This window comes from Mustela nivalis (assembly GCF_964662115.1).
Source record: "Mustela nivalis genome assembly, chromosome: 6".
NCBI lineage: Eukaryota > Metazoa > Chordata > Mammalia > Carnivora > Mustelidae > Mustela > Mustela nivalis.
Window position 1 is genome coordinate 116,844,866 of NC_139025.1, and position 21,555 is coordinate 116,866,420.

At 50.2% G+C, this 21,555-nt stretch overlaps 1 protein-coding gene across 1 annotated transcript; it reads right to left on the minus strand.

Moving 5' to 3' along the window:
• Window positions 1-3,426: 3,426 nt before the first annotated feature.
• On the minus strand, window positions 3,427-9,256 carry RPP25 (ribonuclease P/MRP subunit p25). Its single transcript, XM_082735931.1, has one exon. It carries the CDS (start codon window positions 9,032-9,034, stop codon window positions 8,393-8,395), a length of 642 nt encoding a protein of 213 aa, XP_082592057.1. The 5' UTR covers window positions 9,035-9,256; the 3' UTR covers window positions 3,427-8,392.
• Window positions 9,257-21,555: the final 12,299 nt, after the last annotated feature.

Consider the following 21,555-nt stretch of genomic DNA (forward strand, 5'->3'; position numbering starts at 1 on the left):
CTGGGAGAATGACATGCTTGTTGCTACTGTATTATTGCTCTGCCATATGCCCTTAGATATTACTTCACTTTCTTGAACTGCTTCCCTCCTTTGTAAAATGCTAATAATAATGGAACCTACCCAGTAGGTTATCGGGCAGATTTCATAAGATGTAGTGTATGTTGTGCATGGAAACCATGGTCCTGGGAGGCACACGGTCATGTCTCAACAAATGGTGACAAGAAAAAAGCATTTTCCTTGGCTGCCTGGGCGGCTCAGTCGGCTTCAGGTCATGACCCCAAGGTCCTGGGATCCAGCCCCACTTTCAGCTGCCTGCTCAGTGGGGAGCCTGCTTCTCCCTTTCCCTCTGCTGCTCCCTCTGCTTGTGCTCTCTTTCTCTCAAATAAATAAAATCTTCTTTAAAAAAGTATTTTGCTGTTGTAAAATTATAGTTCTTTTCCCAGGGCAGGGCAGCTTGTGATATGGGGGATAAGGTATGGAGGTAATGTGGATAAACATACCATCTTGGTTGCCTGAGAATCGGGGGGGGGGGGTGTTAAAGGAAGCAGCCTTCAAAAAAAGTCTTGTGGGGCTGCCGTTTGGAGGCTGGCTTGCTTTATTTAGATTTTATTTATTTGTCAGGGAGAGAGAGACAGACAAGCACAAGCAGGGAGAGCGGCAGGCCGAGGGAGAAGCAGACTCCTGCTGAGGAAAGCAGGAACCCAATGCAGGACTGGATCTCACGACCCTGGGATTGTGACTTGAACTAAAGACAGATGCTTAGGGGCACCTGGGTGGCTCAGTGGGTTAAGTCGCTGCCTTCGGCTCAGGTCATGATCTCAGGGTCCTGGGATCGAATCCCACATCAGGCTCTCTGCTCAGCAGGGAGCCTGCTTCCTCCTCTCTCTCTCTCTCTGCCTGCCTCTATGCCTACTTGTGATCTCTCTCTGTCAAATAAATAAATAAAAAAAACCTTTAAAAAAAAAAAGACAGATGCTTAACTGACTGAGCCATCCAGGTACCCCCAGTAGGAGGCTTTAATGGTCCTTTTTCACACTGTACCTACTTATTTCTAGTACGTTATTTCCCAAAATATTACTTTTTGATTAGAAAATCATTAAAGGAGGGGTGCCTGTGTGGCTCAGTCATTAAGCGTCTGCCTACAGCTCAGGTCATGATCCCAGGGTCCTGGGATGGAGCCCCAAATCGGGCTACCTGCTCAGCGGGAAGCCTGCTTCTCCCTCTCCCACTCCCCTTGCTTGAGTTCCCTCTCTCGCTGTGTCTCTGTCAAATAAATAAATAAAATCTTTTTTTTTTTTTAAGATTTTATTTATTTGTCAGAGAGAGTGAGCGAGAGCGAGCACAGGCAGACAGAGTGGAAGGCAGAGTCAGATGGAGAAGCAGGCTCCCTGCGGAGCAAGGAGCCCGATATGGGACTCGATCCCAGGACGCTGGGATCATGACCTGAGCGGAAGGCAGCTGCTTAACCAACTGAGCCACCCAGGCGTCCCAATAAATAAAATCTTTTAAAAAATCATTAAAGGATATAATTTTTGAGATACGACTTACATACTATAAGGTCCACCCTTTTGAAGCACACAGTTCAGTTGCAATATACGCACTCTGATGTGTAATCACGATCCCTAATTCTAGAATGTTTTCATTGCCCCCAAAAGAATCTTTCTACCCAATGACACCCACCAGCCCTATTTTAAGCAACTACTGATTTATCTTCTGTCTCTGTGGATTTGCTTATTCTGGACATGTCATATGAATAGAATCATACAATATGTGTTTTTTGTGTGTGTGTCTGTTATCTTTCAATTAGCATAATGTTTTCATTGTTGTAGCATGGATCAGTACCTCATTCTTTCTTGGGGCAGAATTATACTCCGTTCTGTGGATAGACCACATTTTGGATACCCACTCATCAGTTAATGGATATTAGAGTTGTTTCCATGTTTTGGCTATTAGGGATAAGGCAGCTATGAACATTGTGTCCATGTTTTCCTATGGACGTATATTTTCAGGGTTTGTTTTGTTTTGTTTTGTTTTCAGTTCTTTTGGGTGTGCCTGTAGGAGTATCTATGGGCCAAATGGTAACTCTGTGTTTTAACTCTTTGAACTCTTTGCTTATTCCAAAGCAGCCTCTACTGTTTCACATTCAGTTTTTCCACACCCTTACACTTTTTTTTTAAACAAAGAAAGTGAAGTCTTTGTAGCTGATTGATTTGGACCCCACACCCTCAGTTTCCTTTCTGGAAACAGGACCCAGGGCAGAGACGCTGTGGGCTCTGAGTCTATTAGCTGCCCATTTCCCTCCACCTCCCAGGTCCTGCAGCCCAGTTTCTCTTTCCCAGAACGACCTCTAGGGGGCAGCTCATAACAGTTCTTTAACACTTAGGCTTTTCTCCCGAAAAGGTTCAAACTGGCTGAACGCAAAGGGAAAGAGAAGGGGATTTAATTTCATGTCTCTCCTACCAGTGTGAGTGCTGTTCTTATATTTAAGCTCAGGGAATAGTCAATCCTGATTAATTATCAAAAATCATATGAGGATCTAGGGGTGCTTGGATGGCTGAGTCAGTTAAAGCATCTGCCTTTGGCTCAGGTCATGATCCTGGGGTCATGGAATCCAGCCCAGTGTTGGGCTCCCTGCTTCTCCCTCTGCCCCTCCCTCAGCTCACCCTCTCTCTCAAATAAATAAATAAAATATTTAAACAAAAAATCATGAGAATCTTATTTTTGAGAACTTTTAAATATAGTCTTTTTAAATTTTTAAATATTTAAAATATTATTTTAAATATTTAAAAATAGTATTTATCTTACAGAGGGGGCACACAAGCAGGGGGAGCACAGGCAGAGGGAGAGGGAGAAGCAGGCTCCCTGCTGAGCAAGGAGCCCCACATGGGCCTCTATCCCAGTCCCTGGGATCATGACCTGAGTCAAGGCAGACACTTATCCCCCACATGAGGGTCTTATTAAAATACCTATTTTCAGGTCCTTCTTAGGTGATTCTGATCCTGTTGGTTTTGGAGTTCAGTCCAGGCAATCTGTAGTTTTAACAAGTCCCCTAGGCTGATTCTGCTGATGAACCATGGTTGGGAAGCAAGGTATTATATCCTTTATCCCACAGTAATCTAGGCCATTCTGCAGATGAGAAAGCTGAGGCTCAGAGAATTAACTTGCCCCAAATCACGGCCTGACATTCTCCAAAGCCTATAGGTTCAATATGACGCCAGGCATTATATTTGGTAGCACAGGCCTGCAGAGTAGAGAGCCTGCCTGTCTCTCTACTGGGGGACTGGAAATTCTGGCAGGACTGAAATTCTGATAACAAGGACCTTGGCAAACGCCCTAGAGTCCTCTTCCCTACTTCCCCTGAATGTGGTGAGAATATGTATTGTATTTGATTCCTAAGGCTGTTTAAACAAAATACCACAGGCTGGGTGACTTAGAGCAACAGCAATTTATTTTTTCACAGGTGTGGATGTTCAAAATCCAAAAGCAAGATATCGGCAGGACCATGCATTTTTCCTAGCTTCTGCTGTTTGCTGGCAATCCTTGGCATTCCTTCGTTTGCAGCTGTTTAAGTCCAATCTGTCTCCATCCTCTCATGTTGTTCATCTCCGTGTGTCTGACTCTTCTCCTCTTTTTGTAAGGACACAGTCATACTAGGTTAAGGACCCAACCTACTTCAGTATGATCTCTTCTTACATATTAATTACATATACAAAGACCCTGTTTCAAAATAAGGTCACATTCACAGGTACACACTTCAACCCACCATATCTATGATTGTATCTATGATAATCAGCAGGTGTCACACAAAACCAGAATCCTCATGCCAGGCATAAAATTCCAATCACTATGGTGATGATTCATTTCTAAAAGCAGGTAGAACCTAAGGGTCCAGATGGGAAGAGAAGCTTGGTGGGCACAGGGAAAGATCTGGCCACTGTCCTTGGCAGGTAAGGACTTTGATATGGCATTAGAATAATTCATAAATCTGGCTCAACCAGACTTTATTTATTCAGTCAATAGCTCTGTGGGCTTCCTATGTGCCAAGAATTGGGTGGGGAAGTAAGGCAGGCAGGATCCATTCAAACATGGCTTCTGGATTTTGGGGTAACTGATAACCAGAGGAACACACTAATGAGGGCACAATTACAAAGATTTGTGCTCTAAGAAAAACCTGATGTCACCAAGGAGACCCTCCTATGGCTGTATTTTCTCCTTTCTTTCCTTCCTTCTTCACTTCTCCTGCCTCTCTCCCTTCCTTCCTTCCCCTTTCTTTTATCAATTATCCTTCTCTTGGGAGACCTGGAGGTGTTGCAACATCTTAGTGGAATAGAGGGGACTAGAGCACCCCTAGCAGTGTGGGCACAGTAACAGCCCCAAAGTACAGGATTAATGGGGAAGAGGCTGGGAGATGGAGGGATGGGGAGGTTCCTGTTGAGGGATAAGGGTGGGAGAGGGTCTTACCCAGGATTTCCCCATACTGTGCAGTGAACATGCCCTGGCAGACTCATGGCCAATGGACAACAGCTCCTAAAGCTTCTACCAATTTGAAACTGTGGATCTCCTCCCCTCCAAAGGCTTTATTGTTTCAACCTTACATAGGGTGTCCCCTGGGATGCCAAGAAAGCAAGCCGGGCCTTGGCCAGGGTAGGGTTAATGCCACAAGAAGCCCCACTCTGATCTGGCAATAATGGCTGTGAAATCCTACCTAGCCTGGGTAGCTCTCAAATCTGTCTCCATCTCCTTCCCTAGTACCACAGTCCCATGGATGAAGGATAGTTGGAAGGCAGGCAGGCACACGGGTCCCCTGCTCTAAGAGGGAACTCCTCGAAAGGATTACACCAGCCTGGAAGGAGCCCTCCACCCTTTCCCATGTTTGGATGACAGGCACAGGGAGGGTTAATCAGATGAAAACAGCCCACTAACAAGCCCATAAAACCCCCTAGACTTAGAAACACCGAAGGTGACTCTCTTGGGTCCCCTTCCTCCTTGGGAGCTTTGTGCTGTCTTTCTTTTTATTTTATATTCATCTTTTTTTTTTTTTAAGATTTTATTTATTTGACAGAGATCACAAGCAGGCAGAGAGGCAGGCAGAGAGAGAGACGAGGAAGCAGGCTCCCCGCTGAGCAGAGCGCTGACCGACCCAGGACGCAGGGCTCCATCCCAGGACCCTGGGATCATGACCTGAACCGAAGACAGAGGCCTAACCCACTGAGTCACCCGGGAGCCCCAATGTGCTGTCTTTCAATAAACCTGCTCTACTGCCCACTACTCTGCCTGATCTATCCCTTCATTCTTGGAAGTGGCATGGCCAAGAACCACAGGCCCCAGAGGAGAAGAAATCCTGTAACACCATCTCTTACCTCCTTGTGTCCTTGGGGATCCAGTCAGGCTCCTTCCAATCCACCACCCATCGACACAAGTGTCAGAGGGATACTTCTCAAATGCCAATCGAACTGGGGCATTCCATGGCTCCCACTGGCCTCCCACTTACTTCAGGGAGGCTCTCAGTGACCTGGCTCAGACTTGGTACTCCAACCCCACCTGCCTCTTGCCGGGTATCCTTCAGACACTGTGGGTGCCGCAACTCCAGACACAGTATCCCCTCTCTATGCTCTACTTGGGGCTGCCTGTCCAGTCCTGTTCTGCTGGCTACCTCCTTCTGATACTTGGGGAACTACCTCCATCAGCATCCCTGCTTCCCAGTTCCACCGTGTGCCTAGACTAGGATCTGGCACAACAACAATGAAGTCCCTTAAGGACCTGCTGAAAATCCACTGCCCATCTAACCCACGCTCCAGTCTTGGATTATATATACACGTATATGCTCCCAAATTGATGACGTGACCTGACAATTTCGTGGGTGTGAGCCTTCACTGCCACCCCTAGCCTGCAGGTGCCCCCAGGCAGGGCCCAGAAAGCTCCTGGATAGAGGTCACTATTGGAAAGATGGGGTCTCACAGAGCAGCTTCCCCTCCCTCCTGCTCTGCCCTGCAGTCAGGGAGCCATCCCTGAGGTGCCTCTGTAGCCAACTACCCCCCTAACCTCACTGCCTTATTCCAGCACTTCTCAGGTTCCCACCTCAGTCCTGGGGGTGGGGATGTATAGGAATATGGGTCCTTCCTTCGGAGCCTGCTCCTGGATCAGCAGGGCCGGAGGATCTGTAGGCAGGGATAGGGTGCCCATGGGTGCTGGCACCATGAGCACCTATCAAAAGCCTGGGAACGGAACCTGCTGGGGTGGAGTGGGGGGGTGCAGAAAGGAAAGTGTTTCATAACCTGCCTTCTGGCATCGGAGGCAGGAGCTCAGCCCATCATCAGTGCAGGTTAATGCTCTGAAGGTAGGGAAGCAAGGCCCTCTCCTCCCCATACCGCAGTATGAATTTCTAGGCAGGAAAGGGACTTAATCTGATCCCCACCAGCAAGAAAAGAACGCCTCTGCAGCCTTCCCTCCCTGACAAGATTCTGCCTGCATGGTCCTTGTGACCAGGCACTCAGAATTTCAGATCCTGGTTTTGGAAAGGTGGCCCTTTTCTAGAACAAAGACCAGTCTTCTATAAGCATCTCTCATGCAGGACCTTTTCCAAGAATTTTATCATTTTCTTCAGATGCACATGCCCAGGACCAGCCCAGGGCACCTTAGCTGTCAGGATAGTGCATTTTTTCCAACCTTCTTGGACCACCCATGAGAGTCGAACAAGCGCACATAACCCCCCGGCCCTTTGCAGGGATTCAAGAACAAGAAATTAGGAAAAGCAAACGGTGCTGGACTCTGGATGACAGGGCTCACTAATCCAAAGCTCAAGGGAAGAATTCCCTAAAGAGCCCCTCCTGTCAGCGGCCGAAACTCACCTCTTGTCCCTGATTTATTTCAGAGTTCTGCCAGCAAAGTCACTTAAATCCTCCCCCATCTCCTTTCCAGAGGTGCCGTTGAGTTGCATGTGGTAGGGTGTGTTTCTGACATCCTGGGGTTAGATGCCACCTCCCACCCTTACCAACTAGAGTCCTTCCAGCACACAACACTCCTCCCCCACCCCCACCCCAGCTGACTTCAACTTGGACGGAGAGGCTTTTGAGGCTGTTATCTCTTAACAGACAGCTGTGCAGGGCTGGAGGCAGCAGCTTATCAGGGAGAGCCTGCAGTGATTCACAGCCCAAGTTCCAGCTTCTCTGCTGAATAGTAATTTCCAGCAGTGGATTTGTGCTCGGTCTCTCTCCTCCCCCTCTCCCAAGGGTGTGCTGTCCTTTCTGAGAGAGAGAGCAGTGAAGGGGAGATCCTACGGATGGTGATGAGAGGTTTTGTGCCAGCTTTCTGGATACGGCTGTCAATTGGCAGGAGGCTGCAGGTTTAGAGAGCCCAGTGGGGTGTGCCTCCTTTGGCAGTGACCCCTCCCCCACCGGAGAGTTCACTGGTGCTTGCCTTCCTTTCTTCCTTCGCAGAAAGGCAAGGTGCTCCTCCCTTTCCCTCAGTGGTAATGCACCATGGGACAAAGGTCCCCCCTTCTGGCCCCGAGCCCCTGAGACTAGCGCCAGAAAGGGAAGGCTGGGAGAGGGAGAAGCCAGGGAGCAGGCAATGTGCTTCCTGTACCAGTTTGAAGCTGTCCAGTCTCTGTGTCTGACTGTGAAGACTCCAAAAGCCAAAGTCTCCAGGCTGCAGGGGACTGAGACATAGCCGGGCAGGCCAAAGCAGTTTCCATATAGGTTAAGTGCTAAAGAAGAAACCTAGGGCCAGAGCCATTTTTGTGTTTGTTTTATTAGAAGCACGACTCCAGCTCTGAGACTCAGGAGAGAAGGCGAAGAGTTTTGTCCTGGGTCTCTCCTTCTGGGCCAGTGGGAAAGAGGGTTGTTAAAAGAGCTAGAGCCCATAGAGGTGGCCCTGCACCTCGTCTCAAGATGCTCCTTGATAGCAGGGTAAGGAAAACTAGGAAGGTAGCAGTCTCCCCAGGTGAGGGGCAGAACAGACCCCCATCAACTCAGACTCCCTTGCCTTCAAGCAGTCCTTTTCTCACCCCTTGCCCTCAACCAGTCAATGGTGGAGATGATTCCAAGAGCTCTCCTAAGGTTACACCCGGGGTGGGGGGGAACTCATGACTACTGCATGCCTTTAACCCTTGGGGGTCCTAAGCAAGGCTCAGGAGTCCCATGGTCCACCACTCCCTCCCTGAAGAAGGTTCCAGCATGGCTCAGAAAAGCTGAAGGTGGAGTTCTGCGTCTTCAGACAACACAAGTGGTGGAACGAAGCTTCCCTGGGGTCCCTCTCGTTGCCTTGGGGTCCATGCTGACCGTCTGAGGAGCTATATCCAGAGCACCAGGCGTGAAAGGCTGGAGATGGGTCTCAAGGTCGAGGCCCTGGGGGTGAGATCCAGCGTGTCTACGTGGCCCAGACCCACGAGCTCTCAGGCCGTCTGGTCCTCTTCCGCAGCGCTTGGCTCAGGCTGTAACCGCTTCGAAGAGCCTTCTCCAGCCGCAGGTTCCCCTAGGCTCCTCTTGGACGCTGGTGCAGCTGTCTGGGACGAGGGTCCAGGATGGGAGCTCGGGGGCTGGTAGCCGGGTTGGCACGGATCCAGTGCATCCTTGGAAAGTAGGATGGCGAGGCTGGGCACATTCTTAAGTACACTGAGACTGGCGGCCGGCTCGCCAGGCTTCTGACCGGGTGTGGGCCCAGGCGGGAGGCTCTGCCACACCTCGCGCACGCTCCGGTAGCGCAGCCGCGTGACCTGATGCAGGCCCGCCAGGCGGCGCTTGAGGATCTCAGCGCACGTGACGGTCTTGGTGGTGGCCCGACCGCAGCCGCTGAAGACGATGGCGCGCGTGGCTGGCTGCGCCATGCTGGCAGTGGCGAAAGCCAGCAGGTTCCGGATCTTGCTGCCCTCTTTGACCCGCATGTGCACAGCACCAGGCGCCAGGTCCGCGAAGGGGCTGGAGCCTGGGCCGCCCCCCTCGGCCCCACCCCCCACCGGCGCCTCCTCCGAGCGCACCTTACGGAAGTTCTCCATGCGCCGTCGTTGCCCGGACCTCGGGGACGCTGGCTTCGCCATGGGGCCGCCTCAGCCCTGGGGCTGCATGGCCGCCGGTCGCGCCGGCAAGGGCCGGCAGGGGTAAGGGTGCGGGAGCGGCGTGGACGCTGGCGGGAGGGCTGGGACGGCGCGATCTTCGTCTCCGACTTCACTCCAGCGGGCGCTGCTCTACGCCGCGCTCTCGGCGCCGGGTGCTCCGCGCCTTTAGCGGAGGCCCCGCCTGGGAGCCTGGGAGCCCCCGCCCCTACCGTCAGGCTCCGCCCCTAACTCAGCTTGGCCCGCCCCCGTCCTATCCTCTGCGGGCTCCCGGGATCCAGTCCCGCCCGAGTCTAGCCACCGGGGCCAGGGAACCTTGCGTTCCGAGATGTGTAGTGGCAGCCAGGGGGTGACCTGCCGGGCGAAGTTCCCCTACAATCGCCATCTGCCCTCCCTGAGCCAACCATCATAAACGGGCGACCTAAATAAAAACTGTGTTTGCGATGCAAAAGCTGTTTAAAGCCGGGTCCCCGAGCCCTTGCGCGTTGGCCGCCTCTGTCGCCTCTCAAGGAGGGTTTTCCGAGAGGCCTGCTGGCGCCTCTTTCCCCCACGCCTCAGGGAACACTTCCACTCCGTCCCTCTCGCGCCCGAGCCGCTCTTGTCGCCTCAAGGACAGCCTGTGCACGGTCAGCAGAGTGCGGAGGCGCTGGCTGCCGTTGCGCCCGGCGCTGCCCTCGGACGACTACGTCGCGGCGTGGTCTTCGCAGGGCGGCGGGAGACTGAGGTCTCAGCTCGCGGCGCCTGACCGGAGCAGGAGGCTCCGGGACCCCCGTACGCTCTGGGCTGAGGGGTGAGGCGCTGGGCCAGGCTGTCCCTGAGGCGAAAGGGAAGAGAACAAGGAGAGCCCTTCTCAAGGGGAGTTAAGCTCCCCGCACCCATGGAGCGTCCGCTACGAGAAATGCATGCTTTAGGGTAAGCCAGGCACAGTTCCCTGATAACGTGGATCCCCTTCTTCCCAGGTGGAACTCGTTGTCAGCCAGCCTTGGCCCCCTGAGACTCGGTGGGGTCCTTTTTCAAAAAGGAGGCTGGATGAAGGCAGGTGTTGGGGGAGAAGGGAGGAAGGTGGATAAGTTGAACCCTCGGGGGTATTAGGAAGCTACCGGGAACACCACAGGGCTGGGAGAGTAACCCCGACATCCTGCCAGGAGAGGTGGACAGTGAGGGTGAGGCTGGGGGCTGAAGGGATGATGATGGGAGGGAAGTTAGAAGGAGCTGGACTCCCGCCCCCGGAATTGCTCTAGGACTTCGCCCCTCACCCTTTCACGCCCCTGGCGCAAGCGAGGGAGTGGTGCAGACCTGATCCAGGTTGGGTAGCCTAGCGCCGCGGTGGCGGGGAGGCGCCGGGAGAGCTGCAGCGGGCGGGAAACCTCAAAAGTGCGAGCGGCCTGACAGTGCCTGGGGGGAGCTGAGTCCCAGCCCCATAACGGGGCTGCCGGGTGGCCTTCTGCCTTCTCACAGCTGTTGTCGCCTCCTTGGCCTCTTGTTTGTCCTAGCTCTCTCGGCCTCTGCTGTTCAGAACCCAGGCTGACCCCATTACCGCACTTTGGGGGAATGGCTGGAGCTGGTGGACTTTGCGCCCCAACGTCCGAGTGACCAACTCCGTCCGGGATATCCTGGTCGCACGCTAGGCTCAGGGGCCCTCGGGGTAGTGCTCCGCTTGGAGCCGGGACTTCGGCTCAGCCCAGCTCCCGCGGGCCCCACTAGGATCCGCCACAGTCGCGGTGGCACAGCAGCCTTGAGAACACAAAGACTGACTGCAGCGCTTGGCCGCGGGCGCAGGGAACCTCACATTCCGTAAGACCGAGGTAGCTGTGGGACTTAAAGGGCAGCAGTTTCTGCTAGACCTGGGGAAAAGTCCTGGAACCGGTGGGATCCACGGTAGAAGGGGCTGGTTAGGGAAGAAGCGAGCTCTCCATCCGCAGGAGTATGCAAGCCCAGGCCGAACCTTACTTGGAGGGGATATAGGCCGGATCTGCAGTTTGGTGGACCGGGCCTGGGAGCTCCCGGTTTGCGTCGGGTTAGCACGCGGCTGTTCTGCGGCCGCCGGGGTTGGCCCTCGAAAGCTCCCCCTCCCCCTTCTCCCACCTCCAGCTGTAGAACACACGGATTCACTTCGCTCCCCCGGGAAGCGAGAGCGCGGAAAAGGCCCGCATTCCCTCCGGGTCCCTTCCCCTTCCCCCGCTCCCTCTGCAGCACTTAAAATGTAAATGTACATCGTGATTAGCCGCCGGGTCGCTAATTACCGCTGAAGCCATTCATTACCCTGTCAGCGCGCGTCCTAGCCTGCCGGCTGTGCGCTCCAGCTGGGCGGTGGCGGGTTGGGGGGTGGGAAGGTTCAAGGAGTGGGGGAACTGTGAGTAAGGGTGAGGAGATTGGCCGGGAGGAAGCGGGGGCGGAAGAGGGGCCAGTGGGGGTGAAAAAATGGGTGGGCGGTGATGTACCGGGGCGAGGCAGGAAGAGGGGAGAAATGCGCAGGCGGCTAGGATTGGGGACAGAGAAGTGGCGAGGATACGCGCGGGGGAGGACTGCGAGAGGAGGGGCGAGGTTAGAGAGCAAAGCCGGACGAAGGCAGAATACGCGGGGAGGCGGCCAGGAACCCGGGAGAAGAGGCGAGCACGGTTGGGAGGGGAGTAGAGGGCTCAACTCGGAAGGTGGGCAAGTAAATTTGCGTGTGGGTGGCGCAGACCCCGCGACGGTTGGAAACGTGGAAAGACAGTCAAGGCTGTTAAAGAGCTGGGTAGGGCCGGGAGTATTTTTTTTTTTTTTTTTTTTTTTAAGGCGCGCGAGTTTGATGGGGGATCTATTTCCATATGTGTGCATTTGTAGATGTAAATGTATTTTTAAAATATCTTTAAGAAAAGAGCACACTGCATCTGTTACCTCGGAGGCAGCATTCAGTTTTTGTGAGCCTCTTGAAGAAAAGAGCTACTGAATACAGAATTTAGCACAGAGCCCTGGAACAGCCTGTGTACAGGAGGTACTGACCTTGGAGCCCGAGCTTCATTACCTCCTTTTTGCCTCTATGTGACCTTGGGCAATTTACTTAATTTCTGTGCCTTGCTTTTCTCAGCTGTGAAACGGGGCTGACATAGGAACTGATCTCCTAAACCGGCTGTGAGACACATCGCAGTCTTAGAAACTTGGCTGGTGGATTCTCGGGAAATGTTGGCTAGTATTTTTCACATATGATTGGAGATTTAAATAAATTTTAAAAAATTTTAAAGGGAGGTGAGGGGGAAAGAAAGCCGGTGAAAGGAAAGGAAAATGGGCAAAGCCTTGGCAAGAGCAGTTTTCCTGATATGTTAGGGACTACTTAGTGGCAGCTTGAAATCCTTTCACCCTCAGAGGAGGTGGTAGGGTGGCTAGACTGGAGCCTGGGCTTAGCCACTGCAGCCACAGCTCCCTGCTCTGCAAGAGGACCTTTCCGGCAGCAGTGCACCCTGCCTCTGTGGACAAGTCTCTTCTCACCCCAAAACTGGGAGAAATCCCCAGGCACAGAGCAGGTCTCCTCCTCCTCTGTCTCCAGTGGCAGGAAGAGCAAGCATGAGGACATGATCCTGAAGAAGCTGCTCCTAGTCCTAGCCCCTCTGGGCAAGGACTTGGGAGCATGCAAAGGAGTCAGGAAATTAGAAATTTAGAAGGGGGCCTAAGGGAGCTCACTATAAAGTGCCCAGCATTGGGTCAGGTACTTTTTTTTTTTTTTTAAGTCTTTTTTTAAAGTTTTTTAAAAATTTAATTTTAAAGATTTATTTATTATTATTATTTGACAGATAGATCACAAGTAGGCAGAGAGGCAGGCAGAGAGAGAGGGGGAAGCAGGCTCCCCAATGAGCAGAGAGCCTGATGTAGGGCTTGATCCCAGGATCCTTGGATGATGGCCTGAGCTGAAGGCAGAGGCTTTAACCCACTGAGCCACCCAGGCATCCCTGGGTCAGGTGCTCTTAACAGATATATTTTCCAATTCAGTTTTCATAATCTTCCTTTTCATCATTTGGAAACTGAGGCACAGAGAGGTTAAGTAACTTGCCCAGTCATCACAGCTAGAAAGCAGCGACCACATGTGTTTGAATGCAGGTGCTCTGATTCACTTTACTACCTCACCTGAGTGAGTATAAGAGAAAAGGAAACTCAAATGATCTGAGCTGCCTATTAAAGGTATGAGTTGGGGCACGTGGGTGGCTCATTGGGTTGAGCCTCTGCCTTAGGCTCAGGTCATGATCTCAGGGTCCTGGGATGGAGCCCCACATCAGGCTTTTTGCTCAGCGGGGGGCCTGCTTCCCCTCTGCCCCTGCCTGCCTCTCTGCCTACTTGTGATCTCTGTCAAATAAATAAATAAAATCTGGGACGCCTGGGTGGCTCAGTTGGTTAAGCAGCTGCCTTCAGCTCAGGTCATGATCCCGGCGTCCTGGGATCGAGTCCCACATCGGGCTCCTTGCTCCATGGGGAGTCTGCTTCTCCCTCTGACTCTGCCTTCCACTCTGTCTGCCTGTGCTCGCTCTTGCTCTCCCTCTGAAAAATAAATAAATAAAATCTTTAAAAAATAAATAAATAAATAAATAAAATCTTAAAAAAATAATAAAGCTTTGAGTTGACTTTGGAGAGAGCAGATGTTTCTACAGTGGGGAAGATATATTGCTTATCTATTGCTGCATAAAAAATTATCCCCAGGGGTACCTGGGTGGCTCAGTGGGTTGGGCCTCTGCCTTCAGCTCAGGTCATGATCCCAGGGTCCTGGGATGGAGGCCTGCATCGGGCTCTCTGCTCAGTGGGGAGCCTGCTTCTTCCTCTCTCTCTGCCTGCCTCTCTGCCTACTTGTGGTCTCTGTCTGTCAAATAAATAATAAAACCTTTAAAAAAGAAAAGAAAAGAAAAGAAAAAATTATCCCCAAAACTCAGCAGATTGAAACAAAAACAAAACTCAGCAGGTTGGAACAAAAAACAAAAACAAAAACTCAGCAGGTTTCTGAGGGCTACAGACCCAACAGCAGTTTCAAAGGGTGGTTATAGGTCAGGGTCTTTTCCTGAGGGTGCAGGCAAGATGTTGGCTGGATCTGGCAGATCTGCTCCCCTGCTTACTTGCATGTTGGTCTCACATGTTGGTTTGAGGCCTCAGTTCCTTATCACACTGGATCTTTCCATAGATGTGTTCATAACAGTGGACTTCCCCAGAGCAAGTGATGAGAAAGAGAGAGACCAAAAAAAAAATGAAAACAAAAACAAAAAAATGAGCAGGAAGCCTCAGTACATTTTGTAGCCTAGGTTCTTTTGAAGAGGAGTTAAGTTCTACTTCTTGAAGAGAGCAGTGTCAAAAAAATCTGTAGATATTTCAAAGCCACAGCCGAAGGGGAGTATTTGGGAGGCAAACTTAGGAGGAGAGACAATAGGGAACCAACATATTGAAGCAAATATGTGGAAAGACTTTGAATCAGGAAAGCCAAATGTATTTCCTGGTGTATGGAAAGCTCTCAACTTTTTTTAAGATTACCTATTTATTTGAGAGAGAGTGCATGCTAGGGTGTGAGGTTCGGGGAGAGGGGAGGGGCAGAGAGGGAGAATCCCAAGGCAACTCTGCTCTGAGCACAGGGCCCAAAGCAGGGCTCTATTTCAAGACCCTGAGATCATGACCTGAGCTGAAACCTGGAGTCAGATGCTTAACCCACTGAGCTACCCAGGAGCACCAATAAATGTTTGCTAAAAGTTGCATGAGTGACAACTTTTCTTTTTTAAAGCATTGGTGTTTACTGTTTTTCTTTTTAAAAATATTTTATTTATTTATATGACAGAGAGAGACACAGAGAGGGAACACAAGCATCAGGAGAAGGAGAGGGAGAAGCAGGCTTCCCGCTGAGCAGGGAGCCCGGTGCGGGGCTCTATCCCAGGACCCCAGGATCATGACCTGAGCCCAAGGCAGATGCTTAACCATCTGAACCACCCAGGCGCCCCAAGTGGGACAATGTTTCTAAGATTGTTTTCAAGTCCTTGGTCATTGGGCACAAGCTCACTCACCATAAGCTCACTCACCACTTTACAGGGCTCTCTCTCTCTTTTTTAAAAAATATTTTATTTATTTATTTGTTTGACACACAGAGAGAGAGAGATCACAAGCAGGCAGAGAGGCAGGCAGAGAGAGAGGGGGAAGGCTCCCCGCTGAGCAGAGAGCCCGATGGCCGGTTAGATCCCAGGACGCTGAGATCACGACCTGAGCTGAAGGCAGAGGCTTAACTCTCCGAGCCACCCAGGTGCCCCTACAGGGCTTTCTTGAAGGCTGACAGGGACTATAGCTATCAGAGCTCCTTGTAAATTTAACACTGCTAGGCAATGAAGCCTGGAGGGGGAACTTGGCCTGGGAGAGACCAAGAGCTCAGCCATGGAGAGGTCCCTGTCCAGGCCTGATACCTCTTCTCACAGATTGAGTCCCAGACCCTAGGAAAATGCTCTGATTCTAGCTTCTCGGCTCTGTCCCCATTCCGGCCCAGTCTCCTCACCATGTCTCACCTCCAGTTATTGCTTTTGCATGGGCCAGCCAGGACAGGACCCAGGAGTCCTAACACCCGCCAAGCCTCTGCCTTCAGGCTGCTTCGTTCTCCTTTGCTGGCTGGCTCTGGCCTCAGAGATGGAAAATAGGAGTTTGCGGTATAGACCCAGTGAGCCCAGCAACCTTGCCTGAGATTCGATTGCTTTCCTAGCTTCAGGCCATGTCACCTGAGTCCCAAGAGGAAGTAAAGGAAAGACAAGTGTAGTAAAAAGCTACTCACCTGGGCACAGTTAGAGTTCCCAGGAGCGTGCTGGGCCCCAAAATACTTCCCAAGAGCCTGTTGTAATGCCTGAAATTCTCCATGATTGCTTCCACTTTTGAATCAGCGTTTCCCTGAGAAGATAAGGTTATACTTCTAAATCTAATGGTGGAGATTGACCTAAAACCAAAGAAACAGGATGTTTGAGAACCTTGGGGGGGGGGGCGAAGTATAGAGCTGATAAGATGAGGGAATATTTACCAATTACAGCTGAGATTTACTGAGCATTTACTGTGTGCCAGGCATTACACTCGTCACGTACTAGCTCATCTCATACAAGCACTATTTAGGAGCTGCTACCCATTTCGTAAGTAAGGTAGTGCCAGATCCAAAGCCAGAGAGCCTGGCTCCAGCATCTATTCATTTTTTTTTTTTTTTTTCTTTAAGAGAGAGCATGGAAGCATGGAAGATGCAGAGGGAGAGAAAGAATCTTAAGCAGGTTCATGCTCAGCATGAGCCCGATGTAGGGCTCCATCTCACAACCCTGAGATCATGACCTTAGCTGAGTCAAGAGTTGGATGCTTAACCAAATGAGCCAACCAGGTGCCCCCCAAATGTGTTCTTAATCCCGGAACTAGACCCCCTAGAGGAGGGAGAGGCGGCAGGGTGAAAGCCATCAGCTATGGGTCTCTGTAGTCATCCGGAACAAAGGTCCTGGGACTCCAGGGTAGAAGTCTGCTCTGCCAGGGCTTGCCTGGGATGAGGGGCACCAGCGCTGCTCTTCCTTCTCCAGCTCTGACTTGGGGCAGAGCTAGGGTGCTTAGTTTATGCCTTCCAGAATTAAAACTATCCTTTAGGGGTGTACTGAGTTTTTTGACAAGTTAGAAAATGCTTGCCCATCCAACACCCAGAAGCAGCTAGTGGGGTGATTAAGAATATGGACTCTAGGCGTGCCTGGGTGGCTCAGTCGTTAAGCATCTGCCATCAGCTCAGGGCATGATCCCAGGGTCCTGGGTTCAAGCCCTGCATTGGGCTTCCTGCTCAGGGGGAAGCCTGCTTCTCCATCTCTCACTCCCCCTGCTTGTGTTCCCTCTCTTGCTGTGTCTCTCTGTCAAATAAATAAATAAAATCTTAAAAAAAAAAAAAAAAGAATATGGACTCTGGAGCCCATGGCCTGAGTTTGTATCCTAGCTCTGCCTCTTGCTAACTGTGCCCTTGGTCAAGCCTTGGAACTTCTCTGTGCCTCAGTTTCCTCTCCTGTTGAATGGAAATGACCTCCTGTCTCAGGTTATCCCCCCAGTACTGCCATGGGATCACCACTCCCACATTTCAGAGACAAGCGTGTCCTTGCCCACTTAGCTACTGAACAGTCAAGCTTGTGGGCAAACAGAGGGTGGGGTGGAAAAAAAAAAAAAGGCTAAACAGAATATTAACCTCGACAAGGCAGCCAGAGCTGTTGAGCCCCAGCTGTTTGTGGACAGGCAGGAATGCAGGCCCAGTGGTTTTATTTTGCTTGTGTGTGATTTAACACTTTTGGCTTCATTTCAGTAGGGAATGGCTGTATCAGCTTTCCCAAAGTGCTGTGTATATAGAGAGCCCTTCTCCCATCGCATCCTGTCAGAGTCAGGCTTATGGAGAAGTGTGTCATTTTGTTGCTGTAGAGGCACGTAGGATGTGGAGCACTGGGAGGAAGCCAGGAAACAGTTCTGTGTTCCCTGGGTCACCTCTCTTCCTGGCAGTTGCCCCTTCCTTGCCTCTCTATGGTGGTGAGAATAGAAACATGACTTTTCACATGACACCCCTGCCACCCTATCCCTCTTCCTGCCAGTCCAGAGCAGAGCCCCCAAATCAAGCTGGATGAATCGGGGCTCCTTCCAGTTCAAGGTTGTTACTTGGTCAAATCCTCTTTAAGGTCGTGAGGATTCCTTGTTACTACCAGTTAATTAATTATGTCCTTCCTTCTCTCCAGCAAAAGATGAAGTTAATCAAGTCTGCCTGCCATTTATTGTTCCAAAATAAGTCACAAGGTGCCCTGTACATACTGTCCCAGAGGATAAATTGTATATATTTCAGCAAGGGAAAGAATGTATATTGTTTGCAGAATTTCTGGGAGAACTCTCTCTGCCTAGAAATTATGTGTGTTTGCTGATTAATGATCTTCCTGGGGAACCTGTCTTGGAAGAGATTAATAGAGTTAAGAGTGGATGTCACCAAGCCTCATCATTCCCACCTCCAGGAGAAGTCATGGAGACAGGCAGATCTCTGAAGTTGTTGTCTTTTCTTCTTCTTCTTCTTCTTTTTAAAATTTTTTAGATTTTATTTATTTGACAGAGCGAAAGAGAGAGAGAGAGAGCACAAGCAGGGGAAGCAGCAGGCAGAGGGAGAAGCCGACTCTCCACTGAGCAGGGAGCCAGATGGGGGCCAAGATCCCAGGATCCTGGGATCATGATCTGAGCCGGAGGCAGACACCCAACCAGCCGAGCCACCATGGTGCCCCAATAGTTGTCTTTTGTGTCCACATATCTTCCCTGTGGGTTGAGGGTGCACACCTTCCAGAATCTGCCCTGAATTCCAACTGTTTTCAAGAAAGCAAGCTAAAACACTTCATGACAGTTTCATGTTTTAAAATGTTGTCAACCTGTTGTAGGTCCCTACTGCTGGGTAACAAATTACCTTAAAATGTCATGGCTGGGGCATCTGGGTAGCTCAGTTGATTAAGCATCTGCCTTCGGCTCAGATCATGATCCTAGGGTCCTGGGATGAGCCCCACATCAGGCTTCTGCTCAGCAGGGAGCCTGGTTCTCCCTCTTTCGCTCCCCCTGTGTGTGTTCCCACCCTGTCTCTCTCTCTGTCAAATAAATAGAATCTTAAAAAAAAATAAAATAAAATGGAGGCTAAACCAGCCTTCCTGCTACGGAATTGGGGGTTTCGGAGCTGATCATCAGCAGTTCCAGAGAGAGATGAAGGTTGGGAAGAGGCGAGGGCCCAGGGAAGAGCTGAAGTATGCAGAGAAGTCTAGCATCACAGTGGCCCATGTGCTGCTAGAAGACAAGGGCAGGGCGGTAAGTCTCTGAGTTTGGTGATAACCAAAAATGTTCTAGAGACAGTCATGTATGATATTTATTATTTTATTATTTTATTTTTTAAAGATTTTATTTATTTAGTTGACAGAGAGATATCACAAGTCGGCAAAGCAGCAGTCAGAGAGAGAGGGAGAGAGAGAAAGGGAAGCAGGCTCCCCGCTGAGCAGAGAGCCTGATGCTGGGCTCGACCCCAGACCCTGAGATCATGACCTGAGCCAAAGGCAGAGGCTTAACCCACTGAGCCACCCAGGCACCATGTATGATATTTTTTGTTGTTGTTAAAGATTTTATTTATGTATTGAGAGGGAGAGGGAGTGCAAATGGGGGGAGAAGCAGAGGGCAAGGGAGAGAGAGGATCTCAACAGACTCTACACTGAGCATGGAGCCCAGTGCAGCACTGGATTTCACGGCCTTGAGATCATGACCTGAGCCAAAATCAAGACTGGACGCTTAACCAACAGAGCCATCCAGGTGCCCTGGGACAGTCATGTATGATACTAACTACTTATTGTTTTAATTGGTCCAGAAATTTATTTTTTATGGTTATGCTTAACCATGTTTTTATTTTCACAGTAAGTTGCATATAAAAACAAAAGAATAGGGCACCTAGAAGCAGCTCATACTAGCACATGAGAGCCAAATGTTCAGTTTTTCATTTGGTAGTCTGGTTGTTAAGCTACAACCACAATTAAAAGTTGAATTATATCATGGGCCCCTAGGTGGCTCAGTTGGTTAAGTGACTGCCTTAAGCTCAGGTCATGATCCCAGGATTGAGTCCCTGCTCCATAGGGGGTCTGCTTCTCCCTCTGAACCTCTCCCCTCTCATGCTCTCTCTCACTGTCTCTCTCTCAAATAAATAAATAAAATCTTTTTAAAAATGTTTAATTAGGGGTGCCTGGATGGCTCACTGGGTTAAGCCTCTGCCTTCGGCTCAGGTCATGATCTCAGGGTCCTGGGATGGAGCCCTGCATCGGGCTCTCTGCTCAGCAGAGAGCCTGCTTCTGCCTCTCTCTCTGCCTACTGCTCTGCCTACTTGTGATCTCTCTCTGTCAAATAAATAAATAAAATATTTTTTAAAAAGTTTAATTATACCAGCTTATAATTAAGTAGCTGCATTAAAAGAAAAGAAAAGTAATAAATATTCAACTCATCCTTCAAAAGTTACCTACCACATTGGGATGCCTGGGTGGCTCAGTTGGTTAAGCAGCTGCCTTCGGCTCAGGTCATGATCCCAGCGTCCTGGGATCGAGTCCCGCATCGGGCTCCTTGCTCCGCAGGGAGCCTGCTTCTCCCTCTGCCTCTGCCTTCCACTCTGTCTGCCTGTGCTCGCTCTCACTCTCTCTCTCTCTGACAAATAAATAAATAAATAAAATCTTTAAAAAAAAAAAAAGTTACCACATTATAGTAACTTTAGGACATTTTACTATTCATGCTCTTGAATTAATTTAGGCTTCTTGTGTCTGTGCAGCGGTAATACTGTCTAACGGTGTGCTGTGGGACATCTTTGCCTGACACAGCATTCAGGAACATCATATTGGTAGCTTGAAATCAGCCACAGTGGAAGTACTTTCATCACAGAAATCAGCAAACACTACAGATACATAACTTGATTTATTGTAATTTATTTTTTAATTATCTATGCTCATTCATCAGTTGTAACTATAGGCTATGGAGGCAAGTGTAAAGGAAAAACTGATGAAACGAGAATCAGTTGGCTATAAGGAATTGCTAATAAACTGTATTGTGTTTTTTATTATGTATACATTGTGTGTTACACATCCTTTCTATCAGTAACTCTTGCAATAAGTATATATATATACATTTTTCCTGTGAAGAGCTGGTTGTTTAACATTCACCAAACACACTATTCAACCAAGGTTCCTTGTCCCTGTAACTGGCAGTGGGGTGATGGTGTGCAGCACAGATGTGAGCCTGCTCCATCACCCTTGGCCCCGAACTCAGTCTGATGGGCGTCCAATATCTAGTTAAAAACACAGCACAGTGTGGCAGGAAAGGAAGGGGCTGAGGCATCTGGTCCATGGTCCTGTCCAGAGGATCTGAGACTCATGCGGGCACTCAAAGTATGAGTGGGAATCAGCTAGCCAAAGGAATACCATGAGCAATACCCAGCTGTTGATAGGAACAATAGGAACAGAGGATGGGAAGTTGAGGGGCCCAGGGTGTACTGTGCCTGCAGTTAGTGGGAGCAGGTTTTGATGGACACGTCTGTTCTAACTCGACAAGTAAGCGGTGGGTGTTGCATGTTTGCAGCTGCTGGCTAGGCTATAAGGGGTGGTGGTGATGAGGACTTGAGCTGCATAGGCCAAGAGGCTACATACAGGGCAGCGCCCAGCTCTTCCAGCAGCTGCGCTGGAACAACCTAGCTGGTGGAATACTAGCACTTGCTGGGATTAGTCACTGCAGGCGTGGCTGCCCCCAAGTGGTTTATTGGAGGCACTGCTGATAGAAAGGAAGCAATGTGGAGTGGCGGTGTCCTAGGGCTTGCTCCACAGGCAAGAGGTGGAGGTTGGGAATCATATTTGTTTCCCAGACTCAGGCTGTTCCAGTGATCCCCATCTTTTTAAGCTAACAATACTGAGTTATAACTTATAAACAATAGAGGACACAGATCTGAAGTTTTCAGTTTAATACGTTTTGATAATTTTATATAACTTGTAACTACCACCCAA